Source organism: Diadema antillarum, unplaced genomic scaffold, assembly GCF_040938485.1.
Source record: "Diadema antillarum isolate AM-2024a unplaced genomic scaffold, OU_Dant_1.0 seq00000561_RagTag, whole genome shotgun sequence".
Classification (NCBI taxonomy): Eukaryota; Metazoa; Echinodermata; class Echinoidea; order Diadematoida; family Diadematidae; genus Diadema; species Diadema antillarum.
In genome coordinates, this window is record NW_027271500.1 from 186328 (window position 1) to 213018 (window position 26691).

At 38.7% G+C, this 26691-nt stretch overlaps 1 protein-coding gene across 1 annotated transcript in view; it reads left to right on the plus strand.

Annotated features, from left to right (window-relative positions):
• The first annotated feature begins 574 nt into the window (after nt 1–574).
• Nucleotides 575–26691, plus strand: part of LOC139734981 (serine/threonine-protein phosphatase 2A regulatory subunit B'' subunit delta-like) — a 60231-nt gene continuing 34114 nt past the window's right edge. The window contains exons 1-3 of the mRNA XM_071645758.1: nt 575–1641; nt 10878–11075; nt 20920–21023. Coding sequence (XP_071501859.1) covers nt 913–1641; nt 10878–11075; nt 20920–21023 — 1031 coding nt within the window. The 5' untranslated portion in view covers nt 575–912. The remainder of the gene's footprint in view (nt 1642–10877; nt 11076–20919; nt 21024–26691) is intronic.

The window sequence follows — 26691 nt, forward strand, 5'->3', positions numbered from 1 at the left end:
ACATATATCTCCAATCATAGCAGTGTAGTTTTGTTGTGTTTTTTTTTTTTTTTTGTTATTTCTCCAGAGGAGATGCAGCTTACGGATATTGCACCATCGACCTTACTGGCAGGGATTTTTATGTTGAGATGCTGCCGTACCGGCAACCAATTTTTCAACTGTGGTAAAGCGCTGCGTGCAGTATGAACCGTCCAAATCGCCGTGAATTGGAATGGAGTGCGGAAGTAGCCAGTGTGGGCTTCGGACTGAGCGTGCAACGCGTGTCTGGAAGAAATTTGATTTGATTCAAGCCGCATTGAGGACAAGCCATTGGATGTGTTTGGGTGCCGACAGTGCAAAAGTAGACGATATATACGCAGTTCGTAAAAGTTGATGTGTAGGTCAAACTGTCTATCGGCGTAGTCTGCCTTGTGAAGCTGAATGCATGTTGAGACCAGCTGGAATACTTTTTGATATCAATCCATGTGATCACATCTTATGATGTCCATCATTTCTCTGCAGTTATTTCTTTAACACTTTGATGGCTCCCAGAGCTGTAACAGAAAATGATGACTATAAAGTTTGATGGAGAAAAGTGACCATTTATGAACATACCAGGAGTGTCTGCAATAGGAGCTACTATTGTCCCATTGCGACCATATATGTATGATAACAAAAAGTGTTTAGACTTGTCTTCTAATGTGTAGCAGAGCGTAGTTGATTGAGAGTCTAGACAGCCGTTCACCATATCCCCCTTTTCCGCCTTTCTGGACTTCTCAAAGACAATGACATGAGTTCTGCTGTTTCCTAAACAATAGGTTCTTTGCCCCCTGGCTATGCCTCAACCAAATGTTAAGTCTTCCTTCTAAGCCAAAGTGCTTCAGGCTTTTTAAAGGGGGTAATCAGACGTGACTTAGCCAGAGGAAGGAGTGCATGTGTGGTAGAATGCAGAAATGTCGCCCACCTTTGCAGCCTGCCAGCTACAAGCTCGTTGCGACCCGCATCACCGTCTATTCCAGTGTGCACGTCGACCAGCGGCAGGTGCGCGCCGTCCACAATTGCTTCCTCGGGTGCCCGTTCAGTCCGGAGTATGGCCGCGACTGCCCGTCAAAGGGGGGTGGTGGCACGGGGAGGACGCGGCTCCAGGACCGAGTGCTCGCCGAGGCGGCGTTCATCTGCCACGCCATTCACTACGGTTTCTGCACTGTGGTGGCCGTCCCACCGGGTGTTGTCCCAAAAGGTGACGAAGACATCAACGAAAAGCGGAGGAGCAACGAACTCTTGCGGTACGTGGAAGATCCGCCAACGCCTTCTCCAACACCGACACCAACACCGACACCGACACCAGTATCACAAGTACCTCAGCCGATAACCCGCAGCTACCCGGACTTGGCGATAAAGGCTGGACCCGCCAAGGCCGAGATTAAAATCGTGAACTTCCCCGAACTTGCCCTCAGCAACAACTTGCCTGACCTTGTGACTAGCAATGACTTGTCCGATGTAGAGAGGAAAAAGTCTGCTGCAATCGCTGCAGCGGGCGATTTAGCCAATAACAATGTCGTCCACATCGACGCACCAAAGAAACTTGTGAACACCAGCGAGGCAACAACGGCCAAGGCTAATCCTCATCACTCTCAGGATCTAGCCAAGGTGAAACCCAAGGTAACCTCAACCTCTCTTATGGCTATAAGATGCATTGCTCCACACAAACCTTTTTCTGTGGTGGCCCTGGTGGCCCATTTTGGCCACTAAAACTTTTGAACTTGATATTTTGGTGGCCCCAAAAAAGAAATGTATTAGTGCGAAATAAAATGATGCATGACAATCGATTGGGCTTTTAGTTAAGACCAATTGGGCCACTGAAAGGTACCCTTTTTGGAAATTTGGTGGCCCAACATTGATTTTTAGTGGCCCCAGGCCACTGGGCCACCGTCAATGTTGAGCCCTGTTTTGAGCCCTGTGGTATGGATTGTGAACCCATTGGCCTGGAAAAAATTGAAAACTCAGGGTAATACTACAATGCTACAATTGACTTTAAGTCTGTTAAAAATCATCCTGAGTTTTTCTCAGGTTATAAGTTATTAAAGCGACAGGCCCCTGGTTTACAGTGTGTCACACTGTGGGGAAGTAGTGTATTAGTATTTGAGAGCTAAAGGGTTAAACAGGCTCTGAAGTGGTAAGATGATTACCTATGCAGTCTCTATGTAGGCCGGTCCTCTTTGGGAAATATTGCAATGTTAAGATATTGCATGTTTGACTTTTGCATTCACGCCACTGTGAAAGTTTATGATGTTATGATGCTTGAGAAATATAGTGATTTCTCACCAATGTAATTGCGCAGGTGCTGCACAACCCAGAACTATGTCGTTGACAATTATATAACCTGGCCAGCTAGGTGTGCATTTGTCATGTGGGTGGTTGAGGGATATGGGATTAGATGTTGCATGACAGAAATCTATAAAAGTTACATGGATTTCAAAAACAGAACGTTTTCCCAAAGCATGACAATGTTGGTGTCTCATGATAATGTCGCACACAGGGGGTTTATACCATGGCACATAAAGAGTTTAAAAGAATATATCGATGTCATGCCACCAATACATGCACAAGCATGTCTGGGTGAACACTTAAGCACAAATTAATTCAGAAATGTACGAGCGTAGACACATGCTCCCTTTCCCTAAATTGCGATGATTACATTTCTCTCTATAAAGTAAAGCTCTCGATGAAAGAACGAATTGTTGCAAAGGGAACAGCCATTAATGCTGCTAATAGAAAGCTCATTAGTGTTGTGATTGAATTTCTCCCAGTGGCTGGGATAGCATAGAACCCAGTTGCCCAGTTAAACTAATAGCCGGATTCACACGCAGGAATAATCGGTGTTTGCATCGCGATGTGAAAATCGATTAATATGGCTCTGTTTTCACAATGCAAAAAATCTCAACAACAACATAACCAAAACAAAACATGACATTTGAAAAGAAAGGACTGGGTGCAAATGACGCACTGTCAATCTCCAGACTGTGCATGACTAAACGATATGACCTAGTGTAGCAAGTTGCATTATGGGATTGATAAAAGACTTGATAGTTTCTTTATGTACCATTCACACACGCCACATAGGACAAATTATCGCGAGAGTTTAAAAAAAAATCAAGCTTGACAAATTTTTACATTGTGATGTATACTGGAGGAATTAACAATTTTCTTCTTTTTTTTGTACATACACAAGTTTATGCATCTTGTTGCAAAAATTAATTATCCCAAACTGTTAATTTCGGTTTTGTGTGTGAATGTGACAAATGTCACAAGGAGCTCACGAACTCTTGAACTTGACATATAGTTAGTGCTCTTGCTCATTAGGCTCCCCCACATCCGTAGCTCACTCATACTTCATCAGAAGCCAATTAAGAGGCCACCATGTCAAGCTGTATTAATTTCAAAGAACTAGTCTAGATGCTTTTATTTCAAGGGACACTTGCAAGCTTTTAGGGAATCTCAGTTGACATGCCAGGAGGTTTTGCTTTCCGTTTTTGAAACAATTGAAAAGGTAGCGGTGATTGTCCTTGTGATTACCATTTGCGCCAATCTGCGCATAGTTGCGATGCAATTCTGTGGTGTCAGTATTAGGGGTTAATGTCTGCGTGTTTGTGAACTTTACACCAGAAATGCCTGTCATTAGTCGTGTAAGTTTATGCCATTTAGGGCTTTGCAAAATAAATGCCTCCTACTATGGACAGGTGTTCTGTGAATGCTGATCTTAAAGGAAACCCAATCCCAAAGAGAAATGTGGATTGAGTGAAAGCAGAAACATTAGTAGAACATATCAGTGAAAGTTTGAGGAAAATAGGAGAATAGATGCATGAATTTATGATGTTATGAATTTTTAAAGTTTTGGTGTTGGAACTGCTGGATGAGGAGACTACTAGAGGTTATGAAGTATGTGTGGACAACAATATAAAGAAAATACAAAGGGAATTCCACAGAAATTCACTTTTCTAGCATAATGAAAGACCGTGTTGACTAACCGCTTTAAGAAAGCAGGGGGTAAATGGAATGTGTAATTTTCATGAAAAATGAATTATTGTGGAATCCCCTTTAGATTTTCTTTATATTGTTGTACACACAATCATGACACCATAACCTCTAGAGGTCTTCTCATCCAGTGGTTCCAACACCAAAACTTTAAAAATTCATAACTTTTGCATCAATTGTCCGATTTTCATCAAACTTTCACTGATATGTTCTACTAATGTTGCTGCTTTCATTCAATCCACATTTCTCTTTGGGTTTGGGTTTCCTTTAAGTATGCAGCAAATTTATTCAGCATCTTTGATAAACTTGAGGATATCTTTTTTTTTTTCATGGTGATTGTGTGATTTCACCTTTAAGAGTTAAAAGCATCAACAACAGCTATAATGCTCTCATATATTGTGCTAAAGTGGCACTCCTTATATGATACTTTCACCAATATTGGACATGCAATTTGCTGGCCAATAACTCTTACTTCCCTGTGGACAAAAATGGAGCTAGTTCATCATATGATATTCATCATTCTCTCTCTCTCTCTCTCTCTCTCTCTCTCTCTCTCTCTCTCTCTCCTGCTGTATCTTTCTCTTTCACTGCCTGTATGTCTGTCTGTCATTTTTGTCTGTCTGTCCCTCTATTTGTCTCTCCCCTCTCCTATCTCTTGGAGGGAGGGGATACGTACGCATGGCTTTATTGAAAAGCATGACACACCATGAGTTTGCTGTGTGGCTCATGTGCATGGAATGTTATATCAGCCTTTTTTTCCACGAACATGCACAAGGTACTTGAGAAATTTATTATACACGTTCATGGAAAAAAGGCGGATATGCTCTTTTGTTGTATAGCTATGTGGGATAAGTTTCTTCTCACACTGCCACTAGACTTATAGAATTATCATTCAAAGTATTGCTACAAATATCATTGTTATTATCATCATTAATATCATCATCATCATTTTCACTGATTGTATAAACAGGCATCGGCGTGATTTGAGCACTGCAAGATGTAGCATTGAGTATACGTGATTAAAGGGAACGCAGACCCAAAGAACAATGTGGATTGAGTAAAAACAGCAACATTAATAGAACATATCAGTGAAAGTTTGAGGAAAATCGGACAATCGATGCAAAAGTTATGAATTTTCAAAGTTTGGTGTTGGAACCGCTGGATGAGGAGACTACTAGAGGTTATGACGTATGAGTGGACCACAATATAAAGAAAATATAAAGAAAATTCCACAAAAATTCATTTTTCATGAAAATTACAAATTCCATCAACTTGATACTGACATATGTTAAGGGTAGCAATTATTCCCCCTGCTTTCTGAAAGAGGTTAGTCATGTGCTCTTTCATAATGCTAGAAAAGTGGATTTTTGTTGAATTTTCTTTATATTTTCTTTGTATTGTTGTCCACTCATACGTCATAACCTCTAGTAGTCTCCTCATCCAGCGGTTCAAACACCAAAATTTTAAAAATTCATAACTTTTGCATCGATTGTCCGATTTTCCTCAAACTTTCACTGATGTGTTCTACTAATGTTGCTGCTTTCACTCAATCCACATTGCTCTTTGGGTTTACGTTCCCTTTAATGGTTGTTTTTTTTTTTTTGTATACCAGGTGATATTTACTGTATGTGCTCTTAGTCCTACAAATGTCAGAGGAAAGAGTCTGCTCATGTTGGAGATTTCGTCTCATCCGTGAGGATCAAAGGATGCTGTTATCACCAATGCAAGATGAACGAGATTAGTATTTAATCCCCACCACATAATCCTGCATTCAGAGACCATATAGGAGGTTCTTGAGCCCTTGAGTTTGCAAAATATTTTACCCAGTCTTACACGAGGAAATCTAGGCCCATTGCACCTTTGAGTGAATATTGACACATGGTACATTTCAAAGTACATGTTTAAGTATCAATCTGAGTTTAATCCTGCCCCATATCAATGTTAACTTTTGTAAGTGAAGTGAAGTGAGGTGAGACCTTTAGAGCTATGTTAGATGGGACATAGAATGAGAAAAATGTAAAATGTTAAAGTTTCACATTGATAACAGTAATTCCATTTCCTAATTTGGAGATAGAGGGTGATGATGTCATGATCTCACAGCTCCCTCATGGGTCCTGTTCATAAATTTTCTCTATTTTTTTAAACATTAGATTGATAAAGATTAGTTGTCTACCATGACTGTTAAAGGCATAATTTACCATTTGCAGATGAAACAAAAACCCAGCATTAGTGCTTCAAAATAGTTCTAAAATGTGAGTTAGGGATAGAAACAACCATCGTAACAATTTGAACCAGTATAATCTATGTTAAGTATTGTTAACTATACAAAATGTGAACAATAGTTATGATAAAAATGTTTCCAGACTAACCCTTCTACAGTTATGGTTTAATGAGAAAAATAGTGATATCTCCTTATATTTTAGGCTTTATTGCAAAAATTTTATATAGTAGGATGTTTTGTGATACAACTGTTTACTGACCTACATATCTTTATGCATCAAAAGTGATATCTTGAACAGGTTTTAAATCGCTGCTCCCAAAGGTAAACATGGCCTTTAAGAGGAAAAGGGGGGGGGGGGGAGGGGGGGGGGGAGGCTTTTCACCTGACCATGGGTACCAAAGGATAATGTCTGCCAATGCCATGCCAATGCCTTTGACCGATTTTGATGTCATTTTACCCATTTAGACAGTTCATGAAATATATTTCCGAAATGTTTACCATTACAAAGTGCTAGACTGATGTTTACGCATGCAGTATTTGCCCCGACAGCGATTATTTGTTCAGAAATTCCCACAATGCATACATCACACATGAGTGATTCTAATCAGCTAGCTACGTTTTTTTTTCCTGTTTTTTGGCATTGGAATGAAAATATGTTGCACAATATTTTGCAAATAATTGCTGTGTGGTGTTGGCCGTGAGGCATAGTTTTGTAGCATAGCCCTGGGAACATATCTTTTTGTGTGGATTATCAAGGGCTAGATCTGTCAACTGTCATTTGTACTTCGAGAAAATTCTAGAAGTATATTATTTTGCCTGAAAGCAGCAGTGTACAGTACCTGTTATGACTATCAATTCACATGTGTAGCAACATGTGTGTGTGTATTATGCAAGCATGTGCACATATATTGTGTATCAATTCATGCATCTAGTCTGTGCATTTAAAGGTACAGTGAGCAGTGATTATATGCATTGCAGTTTGTGTACTAGGGGAATGTTTTATGCATCCCAGCTTTATGCCACGTTCTGTTTTTCTCTTATTTTCTCTCTCTCTTTCTCTCTCCCTCCGTTCCTTCTCTTTCCCCATCTCTCTGTTTCTATCTATGTCTCCCATTCTCTCTCGTCCTCTCTCCTTACAGTCAAATTGAATTGAGTGGAATACCAATAGAGGGAGAAATGAGGATGGATGCAGATTCTTCGTCCTCCCCCTCTCTTTGTTTTTTTTTTTTTCTGCATCTCTTCCTGAAATTAGTCTTTGCACTGCATCTGTTCCAGACCCTTTGCATTTATATTCCATCCATACACTTTGCAAATTATCACTGGTAGAAAACAAAGCCCTGCAAGTGATGACTTCTAATTCCAAAGCAGTGTAAAAACAAAAAACAAACACCAACAAACAAACAACAAAAATACAGCAATCACTGTCGATCTATGAAGAGCCACCAAAAAAAAAAAAAAATTAAAAATATATATATATTGGATAGCAAAGTTTAGATCCAATTTTTCTGTATCAACCCAAGCACTTGAGTAAAATCAGTGAAAGTTATGTAATGTGGGATGTACTCAATAGAGTAGACATATTCTTCATCTTTCATAGAAATATTGTTGGTCCATAGTTATACGGTATTCTGTCCAGGATGTAATGATGCATTTTTGAAACGTCTGTGCTCATTATGTAAACATAATTAACCCTGTAGAATAGATTCTTGACATTGCCCTAGACATTCTCTTGCCAAAAACATTAAAATTGCTGTGGTTATCATCACTATTCCACATAGTACGTTCAAACAGGGTTTTTGGTATAGACTATCTGTGCATCTTTTCATTTCCTTAGTTTAGTCTTGGAGCCACAGGAGCACTTTCAGATCTCAGGTGGTACACAAATCTTCTCAGCATTTTGTCATTTGAAATTGAAAAAAAAGAGAATGACTGTAAATTATTCTTCAAATATGTATTTTTTACTTTAATAATATCCAAACAAAGATGGCTTTTAACGGTGTAGGGATCGTAGCTGTTATTTTTTTATTTTATTTTATAATTGTTTTTCTTAGCCAAGACATGGTTCTTTTTAAATTAGGAGTTTGCCTGATAAGTGATATTATGCAGCAGAGGCAAACTCCGCCACTCTATAATGCATTCAAATTGAGAGATCCTTAACCCGTTGAGGACGGTTTGATTTTGCTACAACACGCATTTCCCATAGACGCTTGCCCGAGTATACTCGGGACTCATCCTCAGCGGGTTAAAATAAAAAGAGGAAAAAAAAAACTGTGAAAATACCTGGAGACTAATGATTAAGTTGTGGTACAATCCATTACTCTATAAAGCACTGTGGAACCAATTTAAATGTACAATTAACATATCATTATTGTCTCATCCCATTGTGTATGTGTGTGTATGTGTCTGTATACATGTGATATTGCATATTCATATGTGTACACACTGACCTTACCTTCTTCCAGTAAATTACTGCCAGAGGGTTGACTTAATTCCCCAAATTATGAACTTGTTGCCAAGATACGAATGGTTGTCACGGCTTCCTGTTTTCGATCCAAAGTTTCCTGAAAGACGGCCACTCTGAAATATGAGCATCAGTCCTGCAAATTCATTGCGAGTCTCGTGCAAGAGCAGAAATACAAAACATTGTGTAAAGTAAAACTCAGTATTGATGTTAAAGGGTGTGTACAGTTCTGGTCGAGGTGAAGATTTAGCTTTTAACGTTTTGTGAGATATTCAGAAACCACTCTATGAGATGTCAAAGAGCATGCAGTTCTATGGGGTATCAAAAGTTTAATTGATGAAAACCGGTTTTGAAATGGCTGAGATATCCAAAAACATGGTGAAACAAAGAGATCTTAATAAAGTTGTGGCATGTCGCCTTTTATTGTTAGCACTTTTTGGGATATCTCAGCCATTTGAAAACCAATTTTTATCAAATAAACATTAAATCCTTCTTAAAATTACATGCTCTTTCATATTTCATAAGAGGCTTTTCATTATCTAACTTAGGAATGTTCAAAACATGAATCCCTACCTCAACCAGCACTGTACAGTCCCTTTAACCACCTTTGCGTGATGTAGACAATTTAAGGAAAAAGGACAATACCACTACATAGATAAAAGGGGAACAGAGACTTTAGAAGCAAAATATCTCTTGATCATGTCCTGTAGTTCACTAGAGATTTTCTCAATGTACATTAACCCGTTGAGGACGGTATGATTTTGCTATGACATGCATTTCCCATTGACACTTGCCCGAATATACACAGGACTCGTCCTCAACGGGTTAAGAAAATCTCTGGTGATTTAAATGAAATTGTTTCATTACATTGAATGTGCTCCTTTTATCAAACTCAACTTGAATCGCAGCATCAGTTTTCCCTTTAAAATGCTTCAGGCTCAAAATCTAAGGATTTTTGTGTAGAGTCTGAGGAATCAAAGAGCATTAAATAGCAGAAGGTGCAGACCGAAATTGTCTGATTATCAAGATATATATTTTGCATTACTGGCTTATAGGTCAGCATGACTGTGCCAGGGTGGTGATTGGCATTTTGCAGTCGACGGATGAGTTCGACGCAATCCTGCGTAATTTCTGTCTCAAGACGTGGGAGCCCATGGTCTAGACAGATTTGAAATCGCTCGGTCATGTTCCGTGGGGACCTCTCCCTGGAACAATTATTGCTGTTACCAGACATACCTCTCAATTTTTTTTTTTTTTTTTTTGCGCTGTCATGCAGAGTTGCTTCAGGGATTAGAGCGACATATTTTCAATAGTTCAACATTGCCTCCATTTCACATCTGTACTTTTGTTGGTGTTTTTTTCTCTCCTCCAATTTTTGTTGGGTTGTTTCCTCTCTTGGACATCTCTCTGTGAGCCAGCCAAATTTGATTTGAACAGTTAAATCAGTTCATCTATTCCTTCAATTAGATTAAATTTACCTTCATAATTTTCAGCATGGCAACATGATATGAAATTGTATCAATGGGAAACATGGGCAAAGGAGTTGATAGCAAAATCTGTAGAACGTATCTAATGTGTTCATATTTTGTACTAGGGTCACTATGCCTTCCTCAATATTTTCATTACCATTTATGTCATACCATGTTATTCTGTGAGTGTGGCATAACTTTAGTGATTACCTGATTAATAAATGAGCTTCTCCTTTTGTACGTTAACCCCCTCATACCAGTTTCAGCATACAGTCTACAAGTACTGTACATACATGTATGAAAATAAAAGCACACTAAAGTTTGTGCTTGTTATATGTAGCACCATTTTATGTTTTGATTTAACAAAAACAAAAAGACTTAAATTTCATCTTTCCCTTCCTAACAGTAACAGTGCAAAAAATCAGTCTTGCAAAAATGTCCACTTTTACAGTATACAGTATCATTTGTACAGTGGTATACAGAACTTATCCCCCCCCCCCCCCCACCATATATTATCATGGACATAGTTGTGCATTAAATGTTTTATAACCCTTGGCAACCTCCATATCATTTCATTTCAGGCATAACAGTGTTTGGTTTCCATGTGTGATGAGCAAGACACATATCGTATGAATTTCACTCTGAGTAGAAATCCGTCTTTTTGATCAAACAAGTATTAAAATCCCTCAATATGTCGTATTTCCTGTGACAGCTATTCCAGGAGCAGCGAGAGGCCAGCAAGCGTCAAAACTCCACACAGGCAATAGTCAACGTTCCCCAGTTCTACTTTCCCTTCGGGAAGCCTGTGCCTAGTGAGGAGAATGAGGCAGTGCTGAAGAGGTTAACGGAGGTCTTCAAGACACTCCCAGACCAGAAGGCTGAGAGGGGAGACATGGACAAAATCACTCAGGTGAGCAGATAGTAATCAGGGGCGGATCCAGGAATTCCATAAAGGGGAGGCGCCGTTACAAAATTAAAGGGGGGCGGACCCCCCCCCCCTTAGTTTTTTCTTTTTATTTCTTTTGTTTTAACAAAAAATGAAGAGGGGGCGCGCACCCGATGTGCCCCTCTCTGGAGCCGCCACTGGTAATACAAGGTACATTCTGATGGCAGAAGGAGTAAGATTTGGATCGCGATTGGAATCACGATCGAAATCGCGATCGGAATCTTCATAAATAACCATTCAAATGAGGCGAAAATTTTGCTGAATAACTGCGATCGAAACATCAGTGTTTTTTTGTTAGGTGTTCACATGATGACCAAAATATTTCGCTAACTCACTCGAGTGGAATGCCCGTGATTTCAGCCTGACCCCCAGCCACTAGAGCTATCCAGCATGTAGCATGATTGTGTGTTTTGCATTCCTTCATGCATTGAAGGACATCGGAATGCACCTGACACATTGAGGGTCAGGTGCATTCTGATGGCAGAAGGAGTAGGATTTGGATCGCGATCGGAATCCCGATCGGAATCTTACTTTTTAAATAACCGTTCAAATGAGTCAAAAATTTTGCTGAATAACTGCAATAAAAACATCTTAGTGTCTTTTAGTAGGCTTTCATATGACGGCCAAAATATTTCATTTATTCGTTAGACTGAGACCCCGTGACCTCAACCTGATCCCAGCCACTAGAGCTACCCAGTGTGTAACACAGTCATATGTGTCACACGCATTCACGCATCGCAGCACACTGAACGCAGGCCCAGGCCTGGACACTTAAACACAAATGTCATTAGTGTGTATTGTATGCACTCACTACTGACCCCGATACCTAATCATTGGCTCTTTGCAGCAAAAAACAGACCGTACTATGGCCGCCCCAGTGAAAACAGCTGGTGCACTGTGAGCTTAAAAACATTTATGTTCAAATCACCGTTTTGGTGAGACACGGCGTGGAGTAATCATCCTGATTATTTGGGAAACATTGCAATTATGTGGGAAAATCGCACAAATAGAAAGATATGGATCGCGATCCGAATCGCGAACCGAGAGCGATACAAATCTTGAGATTTGCATTGTGATCCAAATCTTTTGATTTTCACCTGTATGAATGTAAAAATCTCACTAAGTTTTCCCATGAGCATTGCGATCCAAATCCCAAGAAATCTTGCAATTATTTTGAAAAAAATCATGATGATTTATATTTGATAATTTGAGAAAAAGCACAATATTTTTCACTGCTACGAGTGTGTTATTGCTGTAGCAAAAATTCTGTCGATTTAAATCCTGTCATTCAAAACATGCATGCTGGAACAGCACACAAACACTAGGGCAATGGTGACCATTTGGGCATATTTCGGCCATGCGCAGTTTGATCGACAAGTAATCACGATAGGCAATAAGCAGGATATTTCTGTCCATCAGAACAGGTGCAAAAAATCTTGGTATCTGGATTGCGATCGTTATCCCACTCTTTTGTCTGTGTGAATGTGTTTAGTGAGCACTACATCTTTGAGGATAGATGTTTGATTGTTTGTGGATTACTATTTTCATCAGCACGGGGGGGGGGGGGGGGGGGAAGACAACAAAGCAACAAAGAGTATTATTCTATGGGTTATGTGGACTTTTGTATTGAAATTAGTGAGCATATATATTCCTTTGAAGCTTCTGGGGAACCTGTTTTCACCCTCTTCTTGAAAGGACAGATACCTGTATACATTTATGCACATGGCGGTTTGTCAGAAGCGATATAGTTGCTCCCTGTCTTTCTACTTATTGACTGCATGCGAGCATTTCGCATCTTGACTGTTTTTTACGTTTACGAGCGAGTCCTTCATCCGAGGCTGGCACGCAGCGATTAATAGTGGCATTCTTTCACTTCTCGTTAGCGTTATTAAGCGCCAGCCAATGGGTCGTGGCGAAAAACAAGAGTTGATAAGTAGTTTCTTTCCAGTGGACAATTGTGGAGGTTTTTGCTTTTCTTTCCCCTCCCTACCTGGATAATATTCTACAGAGCTCTGCAGATTAACGGGTAATATCATCACAGAAGATGTAATGATGGCTGATCTGATTCTGTGTTCAGAGTGAAAAACACATGACATATCCATTTGTGTGTGTTTGTATGTATGTATGTATGTGTGTGTGTGTGTGTGTGTGTGTGTGTGCTTAAAAAGAGACTATCTATGAATTAAAGAGAACATATTAGAAGTCTGTTGAGATGATATCTTTGGGCTCAGATTAATTTCTCTCTCAAGGTAAGGAGGGCAAAGTGTTTATATGATACACATGATACTAATAGCTGAAAATTGTGAAAATGAAGGAAAATAATTCTACCTAGCTCCATAGGAAATTACATGAGTACTGTATACACTGAATATTTTGTGAGGTTTTTATTTTTGTGAATTTCCCGAGTCAGGTGCTCTTCACAAAATTAAAGACATGCAAACATTTTGACTCTGATCCCGATATGAGTGTGACTTACGTGCACACAATTCTCTGTTCAGTACAGGACCCCACAATCGCGAATTTAACCACGAAATTGGTAGGAAGTGGATTCGCGAAATTTTAGACTTGCTAAATATATGGCGTATACAGTAGTTGTTTCATAGGTCCATTATAAATGTTTTCTTCATATAACACATCTCTTCTGTTTCTCTCTGTCTTTTGTTCTTTCATGGTATCTCTCCCTCTCTATCTATCTATCTACCTCTGTCTCTCTGTCTATCTCTGTATCTTTATATATCTCTCCCTCTCTATCTATCTAGCTATCTACCTCTGTCTCTCTGTCTATCTCTGTATCTTTATATATCTCTCCCTCTCTATCTATCTAGCTATCTACCTCTGTCTCTCTGTCTATCTCTGTATCTTTATATATCGCTCCCTCTCTATCTATCTATCTATCTATCTACCGCTGTCTCTCTGTCTATCTCTGTATCTTTATATATCTCTCCCTCTCTATCTATCTATCTATATACCTCTGTCTTTCTGTCTATCTCTGTATCTTTATATATCTCTCCCTCTCTATCTATCTATCTATCTATCTACCGCTGTCTCTCTGTCTATCTCTGTATCTTTATATATCTCTCCCTCTCTATCTATCTGTCTATCTACTTCTGTCTCTCTGTCTGTCTCTGTATCTTTATATATCTCTCCCTCTCTATCTATCTATCTACCTCTGTCTCTCTGTCTATCTCTGTATCTTTATATACCTCTCCCTCTCTATCTATGTATCTACCTCTGTCTCTCTGTCTATCTCTGTATCTTTATATACCTCTCCCTCTCTATCTATCTATCTACCTCTGTCTCTCTGTCTATCTACCTCTGTCTCTCTGTCTATCTCTGTATCTTTATATATCTCTCCCTCTCTATCTATCTATCTACCTCTGTCTCTCTGTCTATCTCTGTATCTTTATGTATATATCTCTCTCTATCTATCTATTTACCTCTGTCTCTCTGTCTATCTCTGTATCTTTCTATTTCTATTTCTATCTCTCCCTCTCTTTCTTTCTCTATCTCACTCTCTCTCTATTTCTATCTCTCTCTTTCTATCTCTCTTCCTGTATCTATATCTATCTATCTCTCTCTGTCTCTCCATTTCTACTTCCATCTCTCTATTTCTCTTTCTCTGTGTGTCTCTTCCAGTTACTCTGCCTGTAGTTATGTGACACAAATAGTAATGCCATCATTCCTGTGGGATATTTATTGTGACAGAAACTACTTTGACCGCGTCTTCAAAACAGTGCGCCCGGTAGGCTCCATGCGTCACACGTGCGTCGTCTTGTCGACATACATCCGAGTCACTGTCGAGGTAGCTTGGGAAATATATAGATATGGTGCGATGAAATCTGCACTATCTGTTCTATTTTTGTTCTCACTGGGCCGAGGAGGTTAAGGGATACCAGTGGAAAGTTCACTTTGCGTATGCCATATGTTTTGCTAGTATATACTAGACAGAGAGGGACTTCAATATAAGACAATTTCATGAGTGGTGGAATTCACAATTCAGAGCCAAGTAGATGGAAGGAGAAAGGACTATGACTCTTTCTGAGAGAAAAGTTAAGTGATTTTCTGCCGTGGAGACAACATACAGCACATGTGTGTTACGGGAGCAATGTATTTTATGAGCTATTAATTTTGAAAAATTCAGTTGACTCGTAAAATGGTTAGAAATAAAACACTATGAAGGATATTGCATTTGCAGGATGGGTTGCTGCCAAAAAAAGCAGCCCATATGGTGATATTTTCAATATGTGCTACATTCTGTAAGATTCCCTGAGCATCCAGAGAAAATGATGAAAATATGGTGATAATGATGATAAGGATAGTGATGATTTTCAACAAATATTGCTTTATTTGGAGCCGTATTATTGTGTATTCTAATAACAATAATAATGATAATAATAATTATTATTGTAATAATAATAATATCAATAATAATAATAATAATAATGATAAATTAAATTATTATTGTTATTATTATTATTACTATCATTATTATTATTATTATTATTATTATCATTATTGTTATTATTGATAATATTTTCATCATTATCATTATCATTATTGTTATCATTAGACCAGAATAAGCATTGTTATAGTACTGATAATGGAAATAATGATAATGATAATACTAGCAGTATCAATTCTGATGTGGCTTTCGAGTATGACAATCACTATTATTGTATTGCTGTCATTGTTACTACTACCATGTAGTGCAGTCATCATTATTATCCCTAATCACTCCAGGTATCTTACAAATGCCTGAGGATAAAAGGATCCACCACATCAACAACATGTACCTGTATTCAGCACATTAGCCAATGTCATGCATCAAATGGCTTGATACATGTATGCATATCTGCTAGATTGCAAAACATCATGCGCAGCAATGTGCTTCGTGAGGTTCAAAGTCCTCCGGAGATTTTTACGACTGGGCAAATATCCGGAAAAGAGATAATGAATTGTTTGATCATCTCAAAAACACAACTACCCAATTCTCATGAGGCAATAATGACCCCTTCTGAAAATCATTAAATCTGGATTTATCAGTTATTGATCTACATTGTAGTGTTGAAGGGTGTGCCCAAATAGATAATGTGATGGCACCTGTATGACAAACAGTTTTGGAAATGTAGAGTTGGATCAGTTCAGATGTAGAATTTGACTAAATGGCAGATACAGTGTGTGTACATACAATTAAGCTATTTGGAATTGGTCTCTGTGTGTGTGTGTTTGGTGTGTATGTGTGTTTGTATGATAGACCTGCATGCTTCTCCCATACCCTCCCCTAAATTGCATTGGGTTGGTCAGTGCACTTAACTCCCTCCTCCTCCTCCTCCCCTCCTCCCCCCCCCCCCCCCCTCCCCCATTAGAGTGTTTAATTAAGAGGTGAATAATTATATTCCCTTCATAGGTCAACCTTAGCAGCTGATACTCCAGTGTCTGGAAATTACTAACTCTATCTTAAATATTGTATCTGAAGATCCAAAGGTGCATAGAATCACACATCACCTCACTGAAAAAGGCCATGATTGTATTATGAAGAATATGATTGTGTACAGTGTATGTATTTAATTGTTTGTTTAAGAGTCCACTTGCTAGTCTGTTGCCAAATGTGTTTTTCAAATGAAATTTGGTGAATTGATGTTAAGACATTGTAAAAGAAGGCTTGTGTGTTTGTAAGGGGAAGCTTACCCCAATAACATGGATAAAGAAAATACACATATCGGTCAAAAATATTATACTCAAATTGAGCCCATACATACTGAATCTAAGAATATATGAGTTTGGTTTATTGTGATAATCTCAATGCACCTGACAAACATGTTAATGTTAAAGTAGGTGTGATATCTTTTTGAGTCATACTTTTGTTTTCTTTGATGGAATTTGTATTCTGGGAACATCAGAAGGCAAATAAGCAATGTGTAATTTAAGCCCATAAACTAAGAATAATGACAAGGTATGTTAGATATTGATAGTAGCTTCACTGCTTTATCCCCCTCCCAAAAATATTAAGACCCATTGTATATATATATATATATATATATATATATATATATATATACATATATATATATATATATATATATTATATATATATATATATATATATATATATATATATATATATATATATATATATATATATAAATGTATAGGCCTATATGTATCAATATATATTCATAAAGTTCGAGTCTCCCTTTAAAACCTCCTGACCTTGTACCAGTGGAAGCTTGATTCAATCTCTTCCGAAGATGATCACAGATGTGCGATAATGGAAGGCGATGTGCGCAGCTGTGGTGGTGTTACAGGCCCATTCTCATCGCGGGAAATATCGCATCATTTATAATCGCGATGTTTGAACTTCCCACTTGCACTGCAATGAGAAAAATTGTAATTGCTTGAAAGTTAGAAACATTGCATGTTTTTGCTGCCGTTAGAATCTTCATGCGCCATGGGCTCAGCATTGTGTGGTTTGCAGTTTGCTACTATGGGTTTTACATAACTATGGCCTGGGCAGCTGGTTGCATGTTCCATGTGTGGCCGCAGGGCATAATCTTATTGTTAAGTTGAAATCACATGATAGCTGTCACCATTACTCTGCAGTGATTTTTTTTTTATCGCTATTAAATGTCACAGCAAATTCACGTGAAGTTCAAATGCTCATGCTGCAATCTGCAATATTTTTGGCAAAGTTTCAGTTCGCTTTGGGCACAGCTGCCCCGCAACTTTCACCCAGATGTTGACAAATTTTTTGGAATGTTGTGATTTTTCATCGGCAGTGTGAATTGTCCCTAACGTCTTCTCTTTCTGTTATAACACCGTCATAGATCTCCCCATCTCATTTCCTGCACCATCTTCCCCTTGGCTTGGCCCAGGCCGTCTGGCTGGTAATCAAGGCAAATTACTACCATTCTCTTTGGACAAGGCCATTTATCGGATGATCATCATCTGTGCCACCCAAAACCAGCACTCTCGTCTCTCTGTTCTATTTTTTCCTTCTTTTTTCTATTGCCAGCATTCTTGGCAGTGTACTGAGATTGCTTCAAGACTGAGGCCCGTTCCTCTTGCGGTGTTACCATAATCATGTATGTTCATATTCTTATGTTGAATTCAGTTCCTCCTGCCTTTAGCCAAGTAGGAATCGACCAGAAACAATTTCTTCAGTGTTAACGTGCAGATTTCCTGGGATGTGGTTAAAGGGATATTCACTGTTGTGTGAAGCCAAAATCTTTTTTTTTTTTTTTGATGCTATAAACTGTTGATATTAATAATAAGAAAAAATTCTTTTCCTTTGAATTGTGCGTTCAGTAGGTTCATATCTACCTCTGAAAAAAAGAAAAAAACACCAAACACCAATTTTCTTGAATGAGCAAAGAGAGAGAGAGAGAGTGAGAGAGAGTAATATGATTTTTCCTGAAAAAAAAAAATATATATATATATAAAACTTGAAGTCATGTGAAAGTCTAGTCGAAACCAAGGCTGTAGTTCTTTTTGTTCAATGCACCACCCTCTGGGACAATCACTCTCCCTTCCTTCCTCCTCCCCTCTCAACTTTTTTTTTCACCCCCATCTCAACACATCACTGCCATCTGCCTGTGCATTCAAGCCTGTAATTGGGACAAATTTGTGATGTGTCCCCCGGGGGGCTCCGGATACAGTTTTGTCCGAGGAGGATGTTCCGAGCCCGCTGCGTCACTTCTCGACGAAAAAACCGACAGACTGATGGAGTGACGTGTCTTGTCTCGAGTCACGTTTCTTGATTGATGATGCCGAGTTGTTCTGTCATGCTCCATTGATTCCCCCCAACTCACCACCGGTCTTCACCTGTGATGCAGGCTATGGAAGATGGAACAACATTCCCTCTCTCCATCCCCCCCCCCCATCTCTTCACCGGTCTTCACCTGTGTTGCAGGCAACGGAAGATGGAATATTTCCTCTCTCCATTCCCAACTCACCACCGGTCTTCACCTGTGATGCAGACATTAGAAGATGTAACGATATTCCCTTTCTCCATTCCCCCCAACTTACCACAGGTCTTCACTTGTCATGCAGGCGATGGAGAAGATGAAACAATTATTCCCCCTCTCTCTGTCCTCTTGAGCCACGTATAGTCACTAAATTCAGGTTTTATATGAGGTTTCATAAATATCAGGTTTTTATGCCTCCGCCACGAAGTGGTGCCGGAGGCATTGTGTTTTTGGGTTGTCCATCCTTCCGACCTTCCGTCCGTCCGTAATGAATTTTGTGGACATTGTAACTAAAAAACCTTTTGAGGTATCCTAATGGAACTTGGTAGGTATGTGTATTAGGGGCTGAAGTTGTGCATATCATATCAAGTTTTGGGTGCAGATGCCCAAGGTCAAAGATCATGGTCAAATGTTCAAAATTTTACTATTTCCCCCATATCTATGCAATGACTGAAGGTATTTGCTTGAAACTTTGTGTATACATGTACTACCCAATAAAGATTCTCTGGTGAGAGTTTTGGGTCATGAGGTCAAAGGTCAAGGGTCAAAGGTCCAGGGAAAATGTTAAAATTTCACTTTTTTCTCCATATCTCGGAAATCGTTCTAGGTATCTTCATGGAACATACTGCATATGCATGAAATGACTGGCAGTAATTATCCAGGGGATTTTGGGGTCATGGGGTCAAAGGTCAGTGGTAAAAGGTCAAGGTCAACTCTTCAAAATTTTACCTTTTCCCTCACATTTATGCAATTCCTGCAGGATTTTTTTTTAACTTGGTGTATACCTATGTATTACCCAATAGAGATTCTCTGGGAATTTTTTTTGCCAAAAAATGTCAAAGGTAAAAAGGTCAGAGATCAAGTGAAAAAGCTGAATTTGACCTCTTCCTCCATATCTCAGAAATGGCTTAACCCGTTGAGGACGAGTCCCAAGTATACTCGGGCAGGTGCCTATGGGAAGTGCGTGTTGTAGCAAAATCAAACCGTCCTCAATGGGTTAAGGTATCATCGTGAAACTTAGTACATATCTATGCATGTTCTGTCTGACAGTGATTCTCTTGGGATTTTTAGGGTCATAGGTCAAAGGTCAAGGGTCAAAGGTCAGGTTAAAGTGCTAGAAATGTATTATTTAAATACAAAAATTATATTTGTCTCTATATCTTGACAGTTTCTCAATGCATAAACTTATAAAATGGTCAAAAGTCAAATAAAAGTCCTCAAATCCCCAAACATATGCTCTCTCAGAAAATATAGCCATTCACCCAATTAAAACCTACTTCAAGGAAAGTGAACATTCAACACATTTGTGACAAACATGTCATTTTAATATTTTGTCATTTATGTGAAACTGTCATCACACATTGTCAAGATGTACTATAGACCTATTAGGAGAATCATGCTTTATGGCGGAGGCATACTAGTCGCCATAGCGACATTTCTAGTTTATATCTCTATTTCTCTGCATATATTTACATTTTTCTCTCTCCCTATTTTTCTTTCTATCTTTCTGTATCTGTCTGTCTATCTATGTGTACCCATCTATTCATCCAACTATATATCTACCATCTATTTGTTTCTATAGCACAGCCTCTATCACTCTCACTTATATTATTCATCTTTTATATCATGTGTCTGTCTTACTCCCTGACCTTTTTGCACTGACTATAACTCATTTTCTTGTTCATGATCAAGTATGGAAATTGTTAAGTACTTGTATGTTCTACAGATACATGTACAATTCAAATGTTATGTACTTTCTGAATTCATGCAATGAATGTTGTATAAAGATTTCAAGTGAGTGGTCAGTATGTTGAGAATTGTGCATTCTTTACTCTTTGTTGCAGGCATGCAAATGTCCGAAGTTTTGGAGGGTTCCCTTGTACAATGCAGCTGGAGGCGAGACGTCCGACTGCGTGTCAGCACAGGCATTTATGGCAATGTGGAGAAGGTAGGTGACTGTGTGAAACTCCCCCATGTGAGGCTAATGGTGCTTAAGATTTTTAATACATTTGAGCCGAGAGGAATAAATAAACTTTTGATTAAAAGGCCAACCATCTCACCCCTACTGTGAGTGACCCATGTACAATGTAGCTCTATGTTGATTTTGGTTCCTAAGCTGTACAGTGTTTTCATTATGGATTTGATATCCTATGTATGTGTGCATGTAGTAGTGTGAGCAGGGAGGTGGAATGTGCGAGGTAGACGTTTACTGTAAAACAAGAGTAGATATGAACACATCGGAGATAGTTTTGGCTGTATGGGATATTTTAAAGAGATGCATCTAGGTGTAATTGTTTGTCAGATTGTGTTCATGTGACTGCTGTATTTGACATAATACATATCACGTATGTTGTCACTGAATGCCCAAGTTGCAGGTTTTGTTATGGAAGAAGTTCTGGAGTCTGTGCAGTCAAGACTACAGATGAACATTCCACAGTCCTTCTCATAGCAGCGAACTTCTTTTTTTGAAATAGGGCAAAGCGTTTGACAGCTTCAAAGCAAATATAATGCCGGCCTAATCAGCAACAAGCACAAGTGTAGTCTTGTCCCAACAGGCTGTGCATAATCTTTATTCTTCTCATGCACAAGGGCCTGGAAATGTGGGCAAACCAAAGGGCATATCACTGTGAGCTATGTCGTTGAGATCAGTAACCTTACATTTGCAGCTTGGAGCTGTCATCTTTGGCATATCAGAGGCGCATTTTTTCAAGCGTTTTGTCAGATATTTTTTTTTTCTGACAAACTGTGTTAAGCTACCGAAATTCTTGCATCTGACTTGCTGAGAGCAAATTTGTTTGAAAAAAAAAATACTCTGAGGAAACGATTGATGAAATACCCCCAGATATACATGTGTGATAAAGTAATTACCTCCTCCAAGGGAGGAGGTTATGTTTCGTTACTGTTGGTTTGTTTGTTCGTTTGTTTGTTAGTTTGTTCGTGTGCAAAATAACTCAAAAAGTAGTTAACGGATTTGGATGAAACTTGTGGGAAAGGTGTAGAATGATACAAGTAACAGATGATTAAATTTTGGTAGTGATCCAAGAATTTTTGGGGAATTTATGAAGAATTTGTGATATTTTGGCAGGTAGGGTCAAGAACTTGGGAGTTCAGGCTGCGCGTATTTGAGGTTTGCATGTGCGCACTAAAGTGCGTGCTCTAGTTTCTGCTAGGGCGAGGCGCGCCGTGCAGCTGAGGGTTTATGACGTAACAAAGGCTTCGATATTGGGAAATCGGGCGACTTTCAGCACACAATGCTATTTAGCAAGTACGTATGGATGAAGTCACTGATATCTCTATGGAAGAACAAGATCAGTGATGGAAATGAGCTGCATGCTTGGCGGAGGTCTGCGCTCTCAGAGTGCTTCTCTAGTTGGGAATGCTTTGAAGGTCTGTATGAATAGACTAGCAAACACGGCAGAATGTAGACTGCTCTAACTGGTAGAGGAGTAGATCTTGTCACGATGACTTCGTATGGAAAAGAGATCTTGTCCCCGCGAGGCGCCGAAAAGTCATCGTCCACCGCGGCTGGCCGCAGCCTCCGTTTGCCCGGTCATCTCATTGCACTGCCAATCCATCGCTTGAAGTCCAAAACATTCACCATCCGTGGACGAAAATACCCCTGTTGTCAATGTGGGGGTGTTAACTGTTATTGCTACAAATGAGTGGAATAAGCCCCGGTCGAACCAGGTGGAGACTGGTGTAGTGATGGAGGCATCACCAACCCCACACGCCTCTGCTCACCCCTCGGATCCCAGTACAGAGCAAAACCCCCAGAGCTCTTCCAAAGCCCATAATTGGTCATTGGTGTTTATGAAAAGTTGATGGCTCTTAAAGCGTGCATGCTGGTGGAATTTTCCCTGTATCTCCGAGCATTGCAGCAAATGTGATAAGCTAGGATATTAAGAGGCCCACTTCTAAGCCCTATGAGATGTAGATTTTGTGTCCTCAAATGTGAGTTTATCATATGTGTATGATAGAGGTCAGGAGATGTATGTACAGATGACAGATGGCAGAGGAATAGCAACAGACAGACAGACCCACACACATACAGAGGACAGAAGTAGTTTGAGAAAGGGTGATGCTGTACCGTAAGAATGAAAGATGGGGGGGGGGGGGAGAGAAAGAGGGAGAGAGAGGCGCTATAGGGACAAACTTAATTTACAGGCGTTAACATTATCTTTACAGCTGCAATTGATGCTTCGTTTCGCCTTAACTCACTCCTCGGGAATTCCATCGGCATGACGATAGTAGGAGGGCATCTGACAGATTTAAAGCCAAAGTATGGTTTTTGAAAATCACTGGGGGAGAAATGACCCAAAATAACTACACAATCTTTGCTTCCTTGTTGCCTATATCGAGAAAACATTATGTAGCGTAGATTCCAGTGAGGTTAAAGCAAAGCAAAGATGAATTACCTCAACATTACAAGTTGTAGACGATCAAATCGCTTGTGACACATTATTTTTCAAAATTGCAAACCTGTCCAGCATACCCGCAGTTTGTAATGATACATATTCTTTGCTTGTATGGCCGTCAAAAGAGTTTTGACGATTGTGAAACTACTGCTGTAGTCCCGTTGACTGCAAATGCTGTGGGATATCAGCACTCTTCCGCGGAGAATGTAGAACAATACGTAGCCTGTTTCTCTTAAAGTAGGTTGTTGCTTTCAAAACTCTACTGTAGTGCCAACTTCAAGGCATATCTCCTCAAGCTGAGACAGTTGTATCATTCTATGAGATGCCCAGTCTCTAAGAGCTGTCATTAATCACATTGAATTGTACATCATTGCTTTCACTTTCTAAGATGTTATTGTTCAAATAGAAGTATTTGCATTGATAGTTATATACTTTAAAATATTATTACTTTGTATTAAAATTCAAATGAAAGAGATTATCATGTGAGGAAAATACTACCTTTGCTGATGTAAGGATAGTGTCTAAGGCTACTTTGTGTCTTTCCCTTTAACAATTCTAGGAAAAACATGAAAGTCATGCATTTAAAGGAGCAGTTTACCATTGGGAGCAGTTATTCAAAAAAGATGTTCGAGATATTACATTTGATGCATGTGTGTAGATCAGTTGTATCACAAAACATCCTACTGTGTAAACATTTTGCAATAAAGCCTAAACTATAAGGAGATATCACTCTCTAATTTTTCAATAAATTAAAACTGTAGACGGTATAGTCTAGAAACACTTTCATAATAATTATTGTTTATATTTTGTACATTTAACAATATTTAACATTACTTATACTGAATCAAATTTTTACATTAGTTATTTTTATCCCTAACTCACATATTAGAACTATTTTGAAGCACTAAAGCTGGGTTTTTGTTTCATCTGCAAATGATAAATTATGCCTATAAGTTACGTGTTTGGCTTATTCTCCCTTCATCAAATCATAAAAGCTACCCACAAGAAAAAAAGAAGAAGAACACATCAGTTCATTGTTGTCTCAGTGAGAGTTCACAGTTTTCTTGTTGCAGTACTGTAAGTGGTTTGTTTTGCAGTGTTTTTATTTTCCGGAAATTTTGCAAAATTTATAATTCAGGGAAAATATTGCAAGTCATAACACATCTGTGTTGAGCATTGTCTCCCAAGCTGGGAAATAACTAACTGGTCTCTTGTTAAGGGGGTAATACTATCTTCATCGTTCTGTCAGCATGGTTCTTATTCATACATGTAACCACTCATGCAAATTGTGCGAGAAGTCCCCACTTGTGTAATATCCTCATCAAACATGCCAGCAAAGCATATAATGGTGTAGAAAAATTGCTTTCAGGTGGGAGTTGCAGCTAACTTTTTGTTGTTGTCTCGATGTTTCTGTTGCACTAACATTGTCCCCATGATCTGTTGGCAATAAACATTAGTTAATGGAAGAGAACGAAAGAGACGGGTGACGAAGGGAATAGTTTTATGTGAAATAAAAGACATACGAGTGGGAGACAAGGAGGAAATTGCGCACACGGCCAAATTCTTCCTGTAGTGTGATTTATCGCTGGCACATTCTTCAGCAGTTTTTAATCAGGCGTGTGGGTATGACCCAGTGCGGCTCTGCGTGCCAAAGTCGTCATAAACTCACTCATGTACCACTCAACGTTGTGATCTTAATCAAATTTTGCCATTGCACAACTTACTTTGTCAACTATTTCATTACCCCCTTTAAAGGGAAAGGCAACTAGACTAAAGATCCTAGCAATTTTGAGTTTGAGTTTATGAACTGCTGCTGTGTGAGTCAAAGATGTCATAAACCCACTCATGTACCACTCAACTTTGTGATCTTAATCAAATTTTGCCGTCCCAAACTTACTTCATGAACTATTTCATTACCCCCTTTAAAGGGACAGGCAACTAGACTAAAGATCCCAGCAGTTTGGAGTTTGAGATTATTACCAACAGTACCAAGAACTAAGGACAAGGTTCTAGTCTTCAAGTTTACCAAGTAAGGTATAAGGTATAAATGAAAATACTTGGGAATCTATATTATAAGAACAAGGTTCTAGTCTTCAAGTTTACCAAGTAAGGTATAAGGTATAAATGAAAATACTTGGGAATCTATATTATAAGAACAAGGTTCTAGTCTTCAAGTTTACCAAGTAAGGTTTAAGGTATAAATGAAAATACTTGGGAATCTATATTATAAGAACAAGGTTCTAGTCTTCAAGTTTAGCAAGTAAGGTATAAGGTGTAAATGAAAATACTTGGGAATCAAAAGAATTAAGGACCTTCAAGAAACATGATACAGACATATATAAGAAAGATATGAACAACAGTTGAAAGTCAATGTATTACAAATGCGAAATTGAATGTTATTTTGTTGTTAAAAGCAACCAGTAGGTTGCACAAGTGCAAGTCCAGTCTGTGTCCTTCTATCTTTGGCAAGATTTATTTAAAAAAAAATGATAATACAGTACTATATTCTTTGAACCAGATTATATGTACAAAAGGTAGATACAAAACAAAGACAGGAAAAAGTAGATAGTAACTCGCATACAAATATAAAAGCTAGTTGTATTTATCCTTATTGTCTTAATTCATTTACATTTCATACAAATTCAAAGGGCTCATAGTACACATGGTCATGTTGTCATGTTATCAAAAACATCCCATTTGTGGATGATTTTATGAGAATAGTGCTGAAAATTCAAAAAAAAAATTGGAAGAATGACCCATGCCACTTGTAATTCAAGAGACAGAAAAAAAAATATATATATATATGTATATATATACATACATACATACATATATATACATATGTATATTACCTTTTTTTAGAGAAAGAGAGCATATACAGGGATTTGGAGAAAGTTGTGACAATCTAGCAGAGCACACTTCCTGTCATTCTCCATAGACCTCTGTTTCTTGAATTAAAGAGAATGAAATAAGTAGAGGGAGATAGATTAGAAAATCATGTGAAAGCTGTTCCGTAATGATATCCTGTCAGCTTTGATGATAACGCAAATTGCAGAAACTTTTTTATGACTTTAGCATCATGGTGTCGAGATATTCTGCATCCAGCGCAGTTTGTGAACTGCGCAAAGACATGGAGGTCACCCTTGTTTCTAGATTCATTTGAATGCCAAATTTTCATTTTGAGGAATCAGCTCAAATTGA